Genomic DNA, 16,794 nt, shown 5'->3' on the forward strand with positions numbered 1-16,794 from the left:
CTGGGACAGTGGGAGGTGTCCCTGCCATGGCAGGGGTGGCACTGGGTGGGCTTTAAGATCCCTCGATCCCAAACCTTTTTGTTATTTCATGACTTGTGACACAACCTTGCCAAAGAATAATTATGTTAATGATAAAATGGAACACACCAGGACTGATTTCTTTGTAGTTTTAAAGGGCACCATGCTAGGACTGATTTCTTTGTGGTTTTAAACAGACAAGTTAAAAAGGTGTGGATCAGTAGAAGACTTAAATGTTTCTTTAAATCTGAAAAAYCACTGTGTAAAAGTTGCTTTGTGAGGTGTTCGATTTCTCAGAACCAATTGGTTTGTTTATAGCCAGGCTTCAGTTCTGTATTAGATGACAAAGGTTTGAAAGGTGACTTCTGTAGCAATTTTCTCCGACTCTCAGTAATGTGTGGGTGGCTTTGAGGACAGCAATCAGAGGTGTTTTTAATATTTTACTCTCCATGAGATGTAGGAACAGAAATGTCCCCCCAGCAGKTGCTGCAGTGACCCGAGGCTGTGCTGGGTTAGAGCAGGAACCTGCTCTGCTCTGTTATCAGGAGCTGCAGCGTTCCCTGGCACGTGGGCAGCCTGTTTGCCTTTGTGCTCAGGTGATTCATGGCCATAYTTTCCAGGTGAGCATCCTGACCTCTGCTTTATGGTGTCACGCCTGCTCCTTCCACATCCGAAGGCTTTAGGATGCTTGGCAGCAAATTCCAGGTCAGGGGCAGGATTTAGGATGTGCTCGGTGTTGTTTTGTGGGCTCAGGGGTTTCAGGGTTGGTTATGAATCCTTTCCTGAATTATCTGAGTTTGTGTGTGTGCTCTGTGTGCGTGTTCAGTCCATCTCTGCATCCTCTCCTCGCTGATGGAATTGATCTCATTCTTGCCACAAAGGGTGGTCAGGAATTGGAATCCCCATCCCTGGAGGGGTCCAGGGAATGTCTGTATGTGGCACTGAGTGCTCTRGGCTGGGGACAAGGTGGGGATGAATCAGTCACAGGATGAGCTTGGAGCTCTTTTCCAACCTCAGTAATCCTGGCATATTTAAGTGAGTATTTCCAGGAAAAGGTTCTAATGAATTGTTTTAAGTATTCTTTCCATGCTGTAACTTTTACACTGAGGTAACCTAATAACAGCAGGGAGTTTGACTTTAAATGGAGATTTAGCAAGTACAGCCCCTAAAAATAAAGAGTGTGAGTAGTTTTGTATAGTTAAATATTGATGAAACAAGGTTTGTAACTTAGGACTGTGCATTGTTCGCAGATATGCTTAAAACTTGGTGCTTCTGTCAGAGCTCCCTGTTAGAGTAGAAGGAACTAAAGGCACTTCAGATTTTTACTTCATTGTAATTTGGAGCTGAATGTGTATAGGAGGGCTCCATATAGTTTCTAAAAGCTTCAGTTTAAACTTCATTAATTACTTTAAATGGTGTGGGTTTTAAAATGGTTCTTGATTAAAAAAAAAACCAAAAAAACAACAAAATCACCCCCCCCCCAAAAAAAAAACTACTCCTCAAAAAAATTCCACAAGAAGTGACCACAAAAACCCCTTAGATCCTTCTGTTCTGTGGTGCTTTGAAACTGGGTYACAAGTGCCCCAGAAAATGTCAGGAATTCCGGTTCCGTAGCTGGTCCCTGCCACTGTAGCTCAGGTTCTGGTAAAACCCTGCCAGCAGATTGCTGAGCAAGCTCCTGGTAGGGAAAAGAAACACAAACCAACCCCCAGCAAAACGCTCCYCACTTTATGAGGCTGGGAAAGAGTTTTTAGTAAGATGAGAATGATAATTAATCCATAGAGTTGCTTTGAAGAAGCTTCCAAATGAATCCTCCCTGTGGCGGGAGGAAAATTATTTTCCCAAATCAATCCTTTCAACCTGTGGAATGGTTTTTTTTTTTTTTTTTTTGCAATAAGTAACCAAAAGCCGCCGAGCTGAGGGATCTTTTCCATCCCAAAGAATTAGAAATCAGGCGATTTTCCTGCCGTGGAATCGCTCCATTCCCGGAGCCGCGGCAGGAACATTTTCCATGCGCTCCCTTTGGGGCTGGGCGCTGCATGGAATTACTGCCAGTGGAAACTATTCTGCAAGAGGCTGCTGGCAGCAGCTGCCGTGCCCAGCTCCGCTGCATTTTCCATGCTCCCGGTAATTAGCAGAGGGAAGCTAATTGCTGACGTCACCTCTTTCCAGCCCCGCTTACATTTTGTTCCCGGCTCCCTCCAAGCATGCGGGACTTTGCTCAGGAATTCGCTGTCACACACAGGATGCTCTGAGAGGTTTTTTTTTTTCTCCAGGGGCTGGACTTGCTTCCTTTATAAACGCAGCCTGCAGCAGGCAGGGCTGCCGCGAATTGCGGGATTTCTGCGGGAATCGCTCGGGTCCGGCCCCGCCATGCATTTCCGTAATTTCCATTACAGTTTTAGCTCGCTCATCGCCTGCCTGGCCGATGGGGATGTCTTCAACCAGCCAGAAACCAGGGTATGTTTCGTGGGTTTTCTGGGAGCTCCGCTTTGGAGCTGCTGCTGCTTCCAACTTGGAAGGAAATTCCAGGTTGCCATAAAAGTCTTGGAAGTCTGTAGCAGCCTGCTCTGATGGAGTGACTCCAGCTCTGGGAATTACTCGATTTTAGCTGCGTGTGGTTGGGAAAATTATCTCAGTTCTCCTTCCAGAATTCCTTGACTGTCTGTGTTGTGTATCCTGAATTTCCAGCAAATATTTAATTCTTATTTTGGTAGCAAGATCCACTAATTTGTAATGTATTTTATACTTTTCCTGGGATTCTTTTCCTGTTAAAACTCTAAGAAGTCGTCYTGGATCTGTATTTAACTGATTGGCACAATATAATGTATTTAATGTATGGAATATAAAAATAGGATGTATTAATGTATAGAATATAAAGATACCATAACATATATAAAATCTATTGAAATTGCTATAAAAATAGAATATAAAATAATGTAAAATATATATCAGTCCTGACACGGCGAGTTGTTGACTGCTAAGATAATTAAAATAATAACTTCATTAACTATTTAATAATAACTTTAATAACTAAAATAATAAAAATAACTTTCTTTTTASTGTCACAGTGCCAAAGTGGCATTTCTGACTTCTGTAATCACCTACATTTCAATAAGTCTATAAATACATAGGTATAAATATATATTTACCAACTCTCTCTGGGTTTAAATGTTGAATGGGAACTTGGAAATGCGGTTTTTGGGTGTACTTTTTGTGGTTGCATCTCAGCTCTGAGGCTCCCAAATACCAGCTCTGTGTGGGAAGGGTCCTGGTCCTGCTTCAGAGCTCATTCTGAAGAAGTTGAAGAAGCAGAACAGCTCTGCTTTTAAAATCTCTTTGAAATACAATGATTTTTGTACCCAGCTGCGGGGAGTTTGTAAAGTGGAGCTTTCCAGGGAGGAAAATAATATTTTGAATTAATTTCTGCCTTCTTATGTAATCTTTGCTGCTTTTTTTCCCCTCGACTAAGTAAAAATGCCATAGTAAAAACCCCTGAATGATGTTATGTTTATTTTGGGTTTGTCCTGAGTTTCTAGGAAGCTTTTAGGGAGAGAAAATACCTGGAAATACCTGAAATTTGAATCCTGAATGCATTGCCATCTCTGCACTGAGGGTTGTGGGAATGAAACGCTTGGGAAGGGCCTGGCAGCTCCAGAACCTCCTCTTGTGTCTCTCCTTTGGCCTGGGATCCTGAAGGAAAAGTGGAARCACTTTACAGAAATTAAATTAAAAATAGCAGGAAAGCAGGAGATGTCCGTGAACTTCATTCTGTGTSCTGAGTCACTGAAGAAAATCGCATTTAGCTTGAAAATCAAAGAGGATTTTTACATTTTTCTCTGTTAAAACTTGCATTGATTCTCTTGAAATTTGCACTTTTAGACAAAGRCTTGGCAGACTTTTATCAAGGCTTTTAGATATTAAATTTATAAGGCAATTTCTGTTGTTAAATTGGGCTGTATTGTTCAATACTTATTAATGATAGTAATAAAATGAGTGATATCACTTAATGATCTTATCTGTGTTTTTTTAATGTAGAGAAAATAAGTGATAAGGTAGAAAACTTCATTCTTGAAAGAAAGAAGAAAAAAATCTCAATTAAGCTGTTACATATATCAATATTCAAGAGTGGTAGTTTACTCCTATTAGCAACTTTTTATTTTTGAATTTATTTCTTCATCGGTGTTTAATACTGATTTTTTTTTCCTCTGCTTCTTTCTCCAGGCCAAATTTGAATCCCTGTTCCGACCCTACGACAGGGACCTCACCTTTCAGTATTTTAAGAGCTTCAAACGAGTCCGAATAAACTTCAGCAACCCTTTATCTGCAGCAGATGCCAGRCTCCAGTTGCACAAGTCAGAATTCCTTGGAAAGGAGCTCAAACTCTATTTTGCTCAGGTAAAGCTTTTTGGGATTATCCTTGGAGGGATTAAAGCCAAATTTACTCCTTCGTGGGTATTTTTGTCAGATTAATTAGAGAATCCAGGGTTGTTCCAGAGCTCTGTGGGTTTGGAGGCTGCTGGAGTTTCCCATTGATGTCTCCCTCTGAATTGATTGGAAAACCTTGGATGGGAATCAGCACATTCCAGGAATTTAAAGGGCTCTKCCAACATCCAGAAAGTCCCTGAGGGAATCCAGGGTGCAGAGCTGCACATCCCAGCCTCTCCTGCCCGTCCTGTTCTGGGAGATCTCCAGCAGAGCAGCTCTGGAAACTCAGGCTCTGGGAATCAGGCAGTTTTCAGCTGCTTTTCCCTCTGAAAACAGAGTGGGAAAACAAATCCACAGGTGTTGGATGACCCCAGGAGCCAGGTTGTTTCTGTCCCTTTTGGAATTCCCACCACTCTCCTTAAAGGCTTCCTCCTTGTCGAGTTTTCTCAGGGCAGATATTTGAATTTTCCTTGTTGCTGTGGAATCCTGGCTGGTGCTGCCACCCTGAGTGCCTGGCAGAGCACAGCACCCCTCTCACCCTCCAGCTCCTGCTGGGGGAGGAGGACAAATTATTGTTCAGGGATCACAGTGACACCTTTGGCTTCTCTCCCTTCTTTTCCAGACTTTGCACATCGGAAGCTCCCATTTGGCTCCCCCAAATCCAGACAAGCAGTTCTTGATCTCCCCTCCTGCCTCTCCTCCTGTGGATTGGAAACAAGTGGAGGATGCTACTCCAGTCATTAATTATGACCTTTTATATGCTATTTCCAAGCTAGGACCAGGTAAGAGTGTTTAAACAACAGAATTTTGGTTGAGGAAAACACCTTGAAACTTCCTGAATTTCTAAAACTTTTCCAATAAATTTTTATTTATATTTTATTTCTATATATTCTATTTCTGTTTGCCTCAAAAGAGGAAACTACTATTACATGTAGGAGGAAATTAAAAATATTAACCTAAAWTTCCTGGGAAGTTAAGAGGATAAATTCCTGCCTCTTCTATTCTCAGTGATTAATGATCACATGCCTTGATTTCGTTTTCTCCCATATTTTATACAGCTTCTTAATGAAAATTGCTGCAAATTAATCTTTCCTCAAGTCCAGCTCCCATTTAACCTGTTTGCAGCTGTATTATTCATTTTAGGGCAGAGAAAAATGGCCACATTTAGTAGCAGGATTAAAGAGAATAAAAACTGTGMCAGATTCATTTCACTGGAGGATTTTTCAATTCCTGTTCACCTCCAAACTTAAGGAATTGTAAAGATGGAGAAAAGRGCAGGGCACAACTTTGAGCCTCCTYTATGTTGGACTTTAAAACTGCCCATCAAGAGCCCTTCTGATTGAATATTCTTAATAATTTATTAAAAAATATTTTCATCAAAGCTTTTATTTCCCTGAAWTGGGTTTTGGAGGCAGAAGTTGTTKTTGATGGAACACTTGGAATGAATAAATAAATGAAACAATAACTTCTCTTTGTATGGAAATTCAGAGCTGCTCCATGGTGCTGTTTCTTTACTCCCAARTTTTCCTTCCAAGTTTTAGGGACATCAAAAAAAGAAACCTTAAAATAAAAATTTAAGGGCTTTTAAAGCATTAAAAGTTGCTCATTTTCCCCTGTTATTGAGCTCCTGGGCTGACCTGTGCTCCCTTTTCCATGASATTTTCCATGTTTATTGGGAATGTTGAGCTCTGTAAAGCTCTGCCATGGACTGGGATGTTCCCTGGAACATGGAATCGATGATGGATCCCATGGAGCAGGCAGGGATTGCTCCAGCACCATGAGTGTTCCCAAAGAACTGGGGGAAAGAGCTTTTTCCTCCATGGAATTGCTCTTTGGGCGAGTTTTCCATCCCAGAATTGYGAGGGGAGTGGAGCACAGAGCACTCCAGAGCCTTGGAGTGAACCCTGSGGAGCACCTGATGGGCAGGTCCCTGCTGTGCTTTTGTGGAGAGTGAGAGGGGTTGGGGATCAAGAAAATGAAGGGAAAATAACCAGGGAAGAGATAAAAAAACTATTTATTCTTTCCTTTATTTAGTTTAAAATAATTATTTAATGCCTGGTTTTACTATTTATTTATTTTTATTTATTGTACTATTATTTAGTAATTAATAGTAATTATTTAATGTCTGGTCTTATTTATTTTTTTCTTTATTGTATTATTATTTAGTAATTAATAGTAATTTTTAAATATCTGGTCTTATTATTTATTTTTATTTATTATATTATTTAGTAGTTAATAATTACCTAATGTCTGGACTTAATAGTTATTTTTATTCATGGTATTATTATTAGTAATTAATAATTATTTAATGTCTGGTCTTATTTATTTTTATTTATGTTATTATTTAGTAATTAATAATAATTATTGATTTTAATTTATTATTTAATTAATTAATAATAATAATTTAATGTCTGCTTTTAAGGAATTCTTTCTATTACAGAAAAAAACAGACCTCAAGTGGTCAATAAAACCCTTCAAGGATGCTCCATGTCAGCACCTTGTGCCTTCTTGCTTTTATCATCTCCCCATTTTTCCACCTCAAAACCCCATTCCAAAGGCCCCGTGTAGGATTTCTCCTGGGCTGGCTCCTTTTTGAGGGATTTTCCCCATTTTTTTTTCCTGGCAGGAGAGAAATACGAGCTGCACGCAGCCACGGACACCACTCCCAGCGTCGTGGTCCACGTGTGTGAGAGCGACCAGGAGAACGACGTGGAGGAGGAAACCAAGAAACCCAAACCCAAAATCATCCAGACCCGGAGGCCGGATTACGCTCCTGCCCACCTGAGCTGAGCTGCTGCTGCTTTTTCCAAGGATTTGGAGTAGAAAACTGCCAGGGGAAAAATTCCTTTACAGYGGAAACAGCAGCTCACAGGTTTGGTGGCACCGGCAGCAGCTGCAGGAGGAGAAATTCCAAGCTAAGTTTGCTCCAAATAAAGGAATTCCATCCTGAGTTTTGCTGCTGCAGGTTGATCCATGTGCTGAGGGTATTCCCGGATCCCTGGGAACAAAGGATGAGGAGAAAGGTGATGTTTTGAGACATAACAGGACAAACTGGGGTTGTTTTGGGGGGAAAAGCAGCTGGGGGAGCTTTCCTTGTTCTGATTCCCATAAATCCTCCAGCTGATGGTCGCTTGGAAAATCTTGGGATAACAGAGAGGGTTGGAAAGATTGGGGGAATTTAACSCTTTTTCTCATACTAGGTTTTGTGCATGTTTCTTCTTGGTCTTCTACACTAATTTGCTTTATTTTCTAGAGTTTCTCCCAAGTTTCTGGAAATCTGGGAATCGTTTCAAGTATTTATTCTTATCTCAGCATCCCAGAATTCCTCCTGGAGGTGTATATACATTATATATTTATATTTGTTTTTATTGGCACTGGTTTTCCAGCAGGATACAATTCCACCAGCGCCTGCTTTTGGTGCTCTGGAAGTTGTGCTTTTAAAATTTTAACCTTTGAAATTCCTGCAGAGGGTTTTATCTGGCAAAGCAGTGGAAAAAYGTGCAATAGGAGAGTTGTTGGAATACATGGATTTTAAATTATTTAAATTCARATAATTTATATCTTCRGTAGGATTTGTTTGGGAGCTTTGAYTTTTAGGGGCAAAAAGGACTCTAATAATGCTGATGGTGCATATTCAGAGCAGTGGGATTTTTCCAGTGAAAAAAGTGATGGAGAAGCTTGAAATCTGGAAAAAAGCTATTTAATAGGGATTGGAAAATTCCACCCAGGAACCAGTGAGGAGAGCTGGAGTGCCTTTTCCTTGTCCATTCCTACTCCAAGCTGCACACTTGGATCTTTTTCTACTGGCTTTGGATATCCAGAAATCCAAACTTTCTGAGCTTTGCTTCCAGACTRAGCTGGGATGAAATGCTTAATGCCAATGAATGCTTATTTAAACAGTGGGAATGTGAGGGAGAAGCTTTAGGGCTTTTATATGGCAGTGTTTAAAGGCTCCTAAATCCAAATTTCAAGGAAGAAAGATGACAGAAATATTTTATTACTTGTTTTTTAAACTGGAGATCCTCATCTTGAAAAAGGTTCAGTATTTTTTGGAAGAGACAGGAACTGCTATCCATGGAAAATACCACTTGGGGTCTTGGAAAAGGGTGCTTGACCTTCTCTTGTGTTTTTAGGAATCAAACWGTGGCTCTCTCTTGCTTTGCTTTTGCCACAGTTTGGTCTGAGGAGAGATKGAAGCAAATTTTGACTGAAATGCCTGGTTCACACCTTGGGTTTTTAAATGATACTTGTTTTAAAGASTAATTTGTGGAATGGAGCCATTCCAGGCTGTGGTGCAGGGAAACAAGGTGTTATGGAAGGAAGGGCTGGATTCCTGACTGAAACAGGAATCTGGGACTGGAGACCAGGAATATCCTGAATTTTCTGCTCYAGCTTGGATTGTGATTCCCTGGAAACTGGAACAAGCCCTGGCTTTGGTGTCTGAGTGGGCCTGGCTCCATGGGAACCGTTGGGAAGAGCTGATTCCACGGATTGCTGGAGCTGATTTATGGACACACAGGAAAATGAGGTTATTTCAGGTTCCTCTCAGCTCCACGGGCTGCATTCAACACTCAAAATGCAAAAATCAAGTGGAGAAAAACTTTGTAGGTTTGCCACAACTGCCTTGAAGCCTTTCCAAGACTTTTCCATGTTTCTCAGATGACTGCTGGACTTTGTGTTTCACTGCATTCAATTGAAAACGTTTGGAATAATTCCTGCCCTGTCCTTTTTCCATGAGAAATCAAAAGCATGAGTTTGGCAGTAGAAACCCAGGTGGCTGCTGCTGTGTTTGCTACAAAAGCAGAGCTGCTTTTCGATTTAAACTGTCAATAAATCTGATTTTTTTTTTTTTTGTCATTTTAACACTTGACACCTGCCTGAGGTGGGAACCATGGAAATCTTGGAATGCTTCCAGTGTGTTCCTGGTCAGATCTGCCACCTCCTGTGCTCATGACTCCAGTGTGCTGCTTGCTTTTTCTGGTTCTTTTATTTTTGTAATGTTCCAATGGATGCTTAGTTGGTATTTTATACACTTGTATAGCACGGGGCAGATTGAAATTAAAATATTTTGTTGTCTTCTTGTAACTGTCCTGGTGTTTTCTGCATGGAACCACTCGAGGTTTGGTGCCAAAATGGGAATTTTCAGCTTYCAAAGGAGCAGAATGTTGTCCCAGCCCTTCATAAATTGATTCCTAGAAAAGCTTTCCGGCCTTGAGAGATTTGCATGATCTCCAAGTTCCCAAGTATGGGAACCTGCTCATGAATAAAATCCAGTGGGGAATATTCCATGAAAACCTGATTCTTCTGTGCCTGAAGTTCCTAATAAAGGTATCAGCATCTTCCTGCTCCAGAACAATCCCTGTGCACTCACAATTTATATTATTTATCTGAAAAAGGAATCATTTGGGGGTTTGCCCACAGAGGTTCTGATTCCCAATCCCTGGAATTCCCAAGGCCAGGTTGGATGGGGCTTGGAGCAGCCTGGGACAGTGAAAGGTAGAAGGAGATGAGCTTTGAGGTCATTCCCAACCCCAGCCATGCTATGATTCCATGATTCCTGGAGCTCCTGGAATATGAAAATGCATCAGTGTTTAAGTGGCTTATTTTAAGTATTTTTCTAAGAAAAAAAAAAAAAAAAAAAAAAAAAAAGAAAACAATTAAGGTTTTGCAGTGGATAGGGATGGAAATCCAATCCAGAAAGGGCTTTGTGGTACTCGGTTAAAGCCCTTCCTTGTTCTCAAGGTGAAGGCAGCAACCTCTAAAGGACTAAAGTTTGTTTTTAATCAGATTTTTGTTTTCCAGAGCAGCCCCAGGTAGAGTAACTTTGGTATTTTAAACCAGACCAGTGGATTAGTTGTTCTCTCTGTAGTCCAGACGTGCCAGGAGTGGGGAAGGAATGAATACCAGCATTTGGAACCATTTGAACAATCCCAGGCTGGATTTTGCCTTTGGCRTTATCACCTGCCTGCTCAAGTTGTGCTCTTTGTCTTGGGGAACACAAGTTCTTCATCTTTGCAATTTTATCCTGTCTTGCCCAGAAAATTATTCCTTGTTAATGCTTTTAATAATTCATAGTTGAATCTAAAAAGTCACAACAAGGATAAAGACACTGCCCAAGATAGTGGGAAAGAAAAATTTCATATCAGGCTTTGAAATAATCCAAACTTTTCAACGTATTACAGAGAGTAAGGCAAAGGCACAGAGGTAACTCCAGGGACAGGATGGAGGTTTTATCTTCCCTGACGGAATTTCCATTGATAACTGGAAACTGTCACATTCCAAACTTTCTGTCACGTTGAGTGTGTGTGTGTTCCTGCCAGGAATTCCTTTTGTTCAGGATTCTTTGGAGCGTGGCCAGAGAAGGGAACAGAGCTGGGAAAGGGCTGAGGGAGCTGCGAAAGGGCTCAGGGACCTCATTGCTCTGTCCAGCTCCCTGACAGGAGAGAAGAGGAGATGGCCTCAAACTGCACCGGGGGAGGCTCAGTGTGGAGATTGTCAAAGAAAATTCCCTGTCAGCGTGGTCAGGCCTTGGAATGAGCTGCCCAGGGAGGGGGTGCAGTCCCTGTCTCTGGGAGTGCTCAGGAGGAGTCTGGATGTGGCCCTTGGGGACAGCTTTGGGGTGATGCTGCTGGGGCTGGGGTGGCACTGGCTGATCCCAAAGGTCTCTTCCAACCCTGATAATTCTGGGATTAGTTGAGCCTTAGAACTGGACTGAGCATTTCAGTCTGAAGGATTCGTGGAGGTGCCCATAGGTGGAGCTAAATACCCAGCAATGGGTTTATCCTGAATAAAGCAAACTCCACACTCAGCTCCAGCTCTGSCTCCCATCCCACAGCAGATGTGGAAAGGATCGTTGTCATCCCCTCCAAGCCTCACCATTCCATGATTTTGTGATCCTACCTCTACAAAGCTCTGTTCTGCTCTTTTCTTAAATCTCTTWACTTCAAAGGAGCACATGGGGCCACACAATGAAAAGTGACTGTTTCCAGATGGAAAAGGTCAATTTTGACTGCCCTTTATGGGTCTGTATAAGTGATCCTAATTCCCAGGGTCTGTTTGATTTACAGACCAGTTCATCCAAATAATTCCTTATTGGAAGTTTCTGTCGGGAGGAAACTCAGCCTRGAGAACAAGAGGCTCCTGGGAGAACTTTGAGCCACTTCCAGTGTCTGAAGGGAGAAATAAAAAAAGGAGACGGAATTTTGTACAGGCAGAGAGYGACAGGACAAGGCGAATGGTTTTTAATTGAAGGAGGGCAGGGCCAGATGGGATWTTGGGCAGGAATTGTTCCCTGGGAGGGTGGGCAGGCCCTGGCACAGGGTGCSCAGAGAAGCTGTRGCTGCCCCTGGATCCCTTTGAGTGCCCAAGGCCAGGCTGGACATTGGGGCTGGGASCAGACTGCCCCTGCCCCTTAAAATCCTTTCCAACCCAATTCTGGGATTCTCTTAAGTGCCTTTAACATCAGCATGGATTATTTTTTACACTTTTCCAGGTTTGGAGCTGAACCCTTTTGGAYTGAGCCTCTGTAAGTAAAGCAATGACCTATTTATTGATGTTATTTGAGTGGCAAAATACAAGATATAACATTAAAAGCAGCTCTTATTAAGCAGCACAGCCCTGGCAGGTTGTGGAAGCCTGGATGGCTCCATGTGCTCTCCAGGCACGGAAAGGTCTCGCTGACTGTGTCCCACAGCCCTGTTTGACAGAGCCATTCCCACTGCCGTGTCCTGCCCCTGCTGTTCCATCTTCTGCCCTGCCTGGGGAGTGCAGCAGCACCGCTGCCCTGTCATTAAAGTCCTGTCAAAGGTTCCATTCTGCTGCCCTGGAAGGAGAGAGTTCTCAGAGCTGGGCCCCTGGAAAGGTCAGGGTTACTCAGTGAACTGCTCGGGGCTTTTGTTGCGTGGTTTTAATTAGGGTTTTAATATCATTTTAGTGTTGTCTGAGACTTCAGAGTGARCACAGAGCTGGGGCTCATCCAGGTGATTCCAGAGCTTTCTGCTGGGTACAGCAGCCCTGAGTCCCTTCTGGAAGATTCCTTGAGGCAATGGCCTCAGGCTGGGCCAGAGGAGGCTCAGGGTGGACACCAAGAGGAATTTCCCCATGGAAAGAGTGCTCAGGCCTTGGCAGGGGCTGCCCAGGGAGCTTTGGAGTCCCCATCCCTGGAGGTGTCCCAGGAAGGGCTGGAGGTGCACTGAGTGCTCTGGGCTGGGGACAAGGTGGGTGTCAGGCACAGCCTGGACTTGGTGATCTTGGAGCTCTTTTCCACCCTCAGGAATTCTGTGATTTATGAAACCCAGGATAAGATATCTTGAGCACTTGTGTCAGCCAGAGCCACCTTCCACAGACTGGAAATGCAATTAAAATCCAGATTTGCCCCTGCAGCTTGTTCTCCTCTCTACAAAGCAGTAAAAGCCCTTCCAAGTGTCTTTCACCATGGCTGCCCTGTTTTGTGTCAACCAGGACCCAGCACTGTTGCCAGCTCTGACCCTCGAGGTGAGAAACAGGTGGATCCTGAAATTCCCTCCCCCAGAAACCCCATTCCCAATTTTACCCTGTCCACCTGCTCTCAAGGCTCAGGGTTCACACTCAGCATCTCTGAGAGATCTTTGGGAGATGACTGGGCTGGACAGGACTTTCCTTGCAGCTTTTTGAGGTCATTGGCTGCTTCTGCAGCTCTCAGGAGATTGGGAACAGCCGCTGAGGAAGGGTTGGAATGGGGCAGAGGATCCCAGAGGGGCTGGGAGGAGGAGGAGAAGGAGGAAGGATCATCAAACTCTGTCATTAATTATCCACCAAAGCTCACGGTGCTGCTTTGCCTTGGCACACATCAGGCTCCAGGCAGGCTCTGTCTGAGCAGAGACACTCAGGAGTGGGAGAGGAAAGGCAGGAGGAAAAATCCCTGAGCAGGGTGGGGTGAGCACGGAACAACCCCAATCCATGGCTCCTGGCTCAGGGAAAGCTCTCAGAGTGTTCACCAGAAATCCTGCGGCAGATCCATTTCTTACAGCCCGGGGCAGGCAGAGTGACGTGAATTCGGGGAAGCACTGTCCTTTCTGATGGCAGTGAGCAGGAACGGACAGAGTGAGCAGCGCTGCCAGCTTTTGCTGGGCACTGAACGCCTTCATCTGTCCTGCTGAGTCACCCCGAGCTGCTGCAGCACTGCCAGCCTGGCTGCTGGGGACAAGGACAGGGCCTGAAGGGCTGCACGAGCTCCATTCCCCCCGGGATGACTCCTTCCAGCCCAGGGACGCTCAGGGGAGCTCCCCTCTCCTGCCCCGGGCGTCTGGAAAGGGTTTGGGTGCCGTTTGGGTGCTGTTACACAACCTCAGCTTCAATTACAGAGCCTGGTTTGGATCCAGCTGACCCCACAGAATCCCCTGATCCATCCAACCCTGGAGAATCCCCTGATCCATCCAACCCCACAGAATTCCCTGATCCAGCTGACCCTGCAGAATCCCCTGATCCAGATGACCCTGCAGCATATTCTGACCCCACAGAATCCCCTGACCCTGCAGCATCCCCTGATGCATCCAATCCTGCAGAATCCCCTGATCAAGCTGACCCTGCAGAATTCCCTGAACCCACAGAATCCCCTGATCCAACTGACCCCACAGAATCCCCTGATCCATCCAACCCCACAGAATCCCCTGGTCCCTCCAACCCCACAGAATCCCCTGATCCATCCAACCCTGCAGAATCCCAGATCTTGACTCTGGGAATGCCAGACCTGTGCTGAGCCCCAGCCTTTGGGTCTCTTTGCAAGCTGCAGATCCCTCTTCCTTTGCTTCCAAAGTCTCCATGTCCCGGTGCCCTGTGGGTGAGGCGCTGCCAGAGGGAGCAACAAATCCTGCACCAGCACAACTCCACACAGAGGGACTGGGACAGAAACCATGGGGAGGGGTCCCACTGCAGGGGATCTTAGTGGAGACTCATGGATTTATGAGATGGTTTGGGATGGGAGGGACCCTCAAGCCCACCCAGTGCCACCCCTGCCATGGCAGGGACACCTCCCACTGTCCCAATGTCCAGCCTGGCCTTGGGCACTCAAAGGGATCCAGGGGCAGCCACAGCTTCTTTGGGCACCCTGTGCCAGGGCCTGCCCACCCTCCCAGGGAGGAATTTTTTCATAATATCTGATCTAAACCTCTAATTTTTCACTTTGAGGCCAATCCCCCTTGTCCTGTCTCTGCAGCCCTTGGAAATTGTCTCTCTCCATGGTTCCTGTGGGCTCCTTCAGGCCCTGCAAGGCCACAMTGAGCTCAGCCCAAAGCTTCTCCTGTCCAGGCTGAACAATCCCAGCTCTCCCAGCCTTTCCTCCCAGCACAGCTGCTCCATCCCTCTGACCATCCTGCTGCCTCCTCTGGGCTCTCTCCAGCAGCTCCACGTCCTTCCTGTGCTGGATCCCCGAGCTGGCCCCAGCAATGGGGATGGATCTGTGCTCACAGTCCCCGTGTTCCACCGCAACTCATTTCCCCAGCTCCAGTCTCAGTTTATTGCCCATTATCAATCCAAGTGAAATTCCAGGGGATTTTTTCCTTGGGAGACAGAACAGAAGCCTTTTGTGCAGGGTTTGCTGTGGGTGGAGCTGGGGMGGAGTCGATCCTCCTCCTTTTGGAGGGGAAAAATCACCCCAATTATTTGCTCTGACTTGGCCCTGAGCACAGTTTGCTTTGTTGGCTGCTTGGGGCATGGAGGGAAATCCTGGCACGCCCTGACAGGAAAACCAGCCTTGGCTGGACACACCTGGCCAGGGGTGGCTGCTGGAGGCCTGGCCAGCACCACAGCTTGCTCTGAGCTCTCCAAAGGGGTTCTGGGGGTCACAGAGACACAGATGGCATGTTCCAGAACACGTTTTTCCCTGTCAGAGTGCGCAGACCTTGAGCTGCCCACGGAAGGGGTGGAGTCCCTGTCTCTGGGACAGGAGGAGCCTGGATGTGGTGTTGTGGTGCTGATGGTGGGACTGGGTSATCTTGAAGGTCTCTTCCCACCCTGATGATTCTCTGACCCTGTAAAAGCCACGTTTGCAGGTCATTTGTTGTTAATCTCAGTTTTAAAAAACCCAACCCATTCTGGGATCCAAACCCACTGGAGASTCTGGGTGTTGCAGTTTTAATTAAAAAGGAAGTGTTGATATCTTGATTTTTCTGTTTCCTGGTGCTTTTCAGCAATTTYGGTGTCCTGGTTTGTTCACTGGTGTGAGGAGCAGAGCCCAGCTCAGGGACACCTCTGCAAGGCTGGATAGGATGGGGATTGGGGCAGCCTGGGACAGTGGGAKGTGTCCCTGGATGGGCTTTAAGGTTCCTTCCACCCTAAACCATTCGATATTTTTGTGTGCATGACTTTTTGGATGAGATTCCAAAGAAAATAATCCCATTGAACATTTCTCTGCTATTTGGGGGTTAAATTTGAACCTCAAGTGCAGCAGAGCCAACAAAGATTTTGGGTCCCTGCCACTGCTTTGCCCTCGAGAGCTTCATTCACCTCTCTGTGGCTCTTTTCAAGAGGTTTCCTCGTCTCCCACAATTAAATCCAGGCTGTCAACGTGTTTCATTACTTTGCCATCAGAAGATTTATTACTCTGAGTGAAGGATGAGAAGCACCGGAGATGTTAAARCTCAGCTTTGCTGGGGCAGAGCTGAGTGCAGGAGAATTCCAAACCAGCAGCAGAATGAATGAAAGTGTTCCTCATCATTCCCAGTGATCCTCACTGTCCAGAGCACTCCTGTGATGGCCACAGGTGCTTAAAAGTCCTTAAAYGGACAAAAATCCCATTGATTTTGTTTTAATTTGGGTTAAATGTGATGCCACGTTGAGCTTTTTGGCAGGAGCAGTGCTGSGCATAAACACCAGGATAAAAACCAGGATAAAAATCATTCTCTTGGTGAGATCTGCTGGAAAATATTTGGGTGGCGAACGTGCTGCATGAATGGGCTTGGATTAATGGATGGGKTTTGCAAAGGAACCTTCCCAAACTGAGGGAAAAATGTGCTAAGTCTGGTGTGGGGGTGATCAACAGGAATTCACTTTTCCCATTTCCTACTGTGGCACAAACAAAGGAGGATTAAAATTAGTAAATCCTTTAGTCATGGTTTAATGAATGGCATTGTGGAGTAATCCCAGAGTTAYGGAATGGCTGAGTGGGAAGGGACCTTAAAAATCATCCCATTCCCACCCCTGCCATGGCAGGGACACCTCCCATTGTCCCAGGCTGCTCCAAACCCCAATGTCCAGCCTGGAATTGAGCATTCCAGGGATCCAGGGGCAGCTACAGCCTCTGTGCCAGGGCCTCTGCACCTTCACAGGGAAGAATCCCTTCCCAATCTCCAAAACTTCCCTCAGTGGGACACC

The 16,794-nt window shown here is 45.1% G+C and overlaps 1 protein-coding gene across 2 annotated transcripts in view; it reads left to right on the forward strand.

The window, feature by feature from the left end:
• RCAN1 (regulator of calcineurin 1) overlaps positions 1–8,130 on the forward strand; it is a 31,987-nt gene extending 23,857 nt beyond the window's left edge. Inside the window, exons 1-4 of one of the 2 annotated variants that reach the window (XM_057385722.1) lie at positions 2,217–2,478; positions 4,243–4,416; positions 5,069–5,228; positions 7,073–8,130. In XM_057385722.1, the coding sequence (XP_057241705.1) occupies positions 2,392–2,478; positions 4,243–4,416; positions 5,069–5,228; positions 7,073–7,236 (585 nt within the window). In that variant the 5' untranslated portion in view covers positions 2,217–2,391 and the 3' untranslated portion in view covers positions 7,237–8,130. Of the gene's footprint in view, positions 1–2,216; positions 2,479–4,242; positions 4,417–5,068; positions 5,229–7,072 lie in introns of those variants that run through there. The other variant, XM_057385723.1, reaches the window with a different exon arrangement.
• The last annotated feature ends 8,664 nt before the right edge of the window (positions 8,131–16,794 follow it).

Source organism: Malurus melanocephalus, unplaced genomic scaffold (genome assembly GCF_030028575.1).
Source record: "Malurus melanocephalus ecotype Western Australia unplaced genomic scaffold, MMel_1.1 scaffold_861, whole genome shotgun sequence".
Taxonomy (NCBI): Eukaryota; Metazoa; Chordata; class Aves; order Passeriformes; family Maluridae; genus Malurus; species Malurus melanocephalus.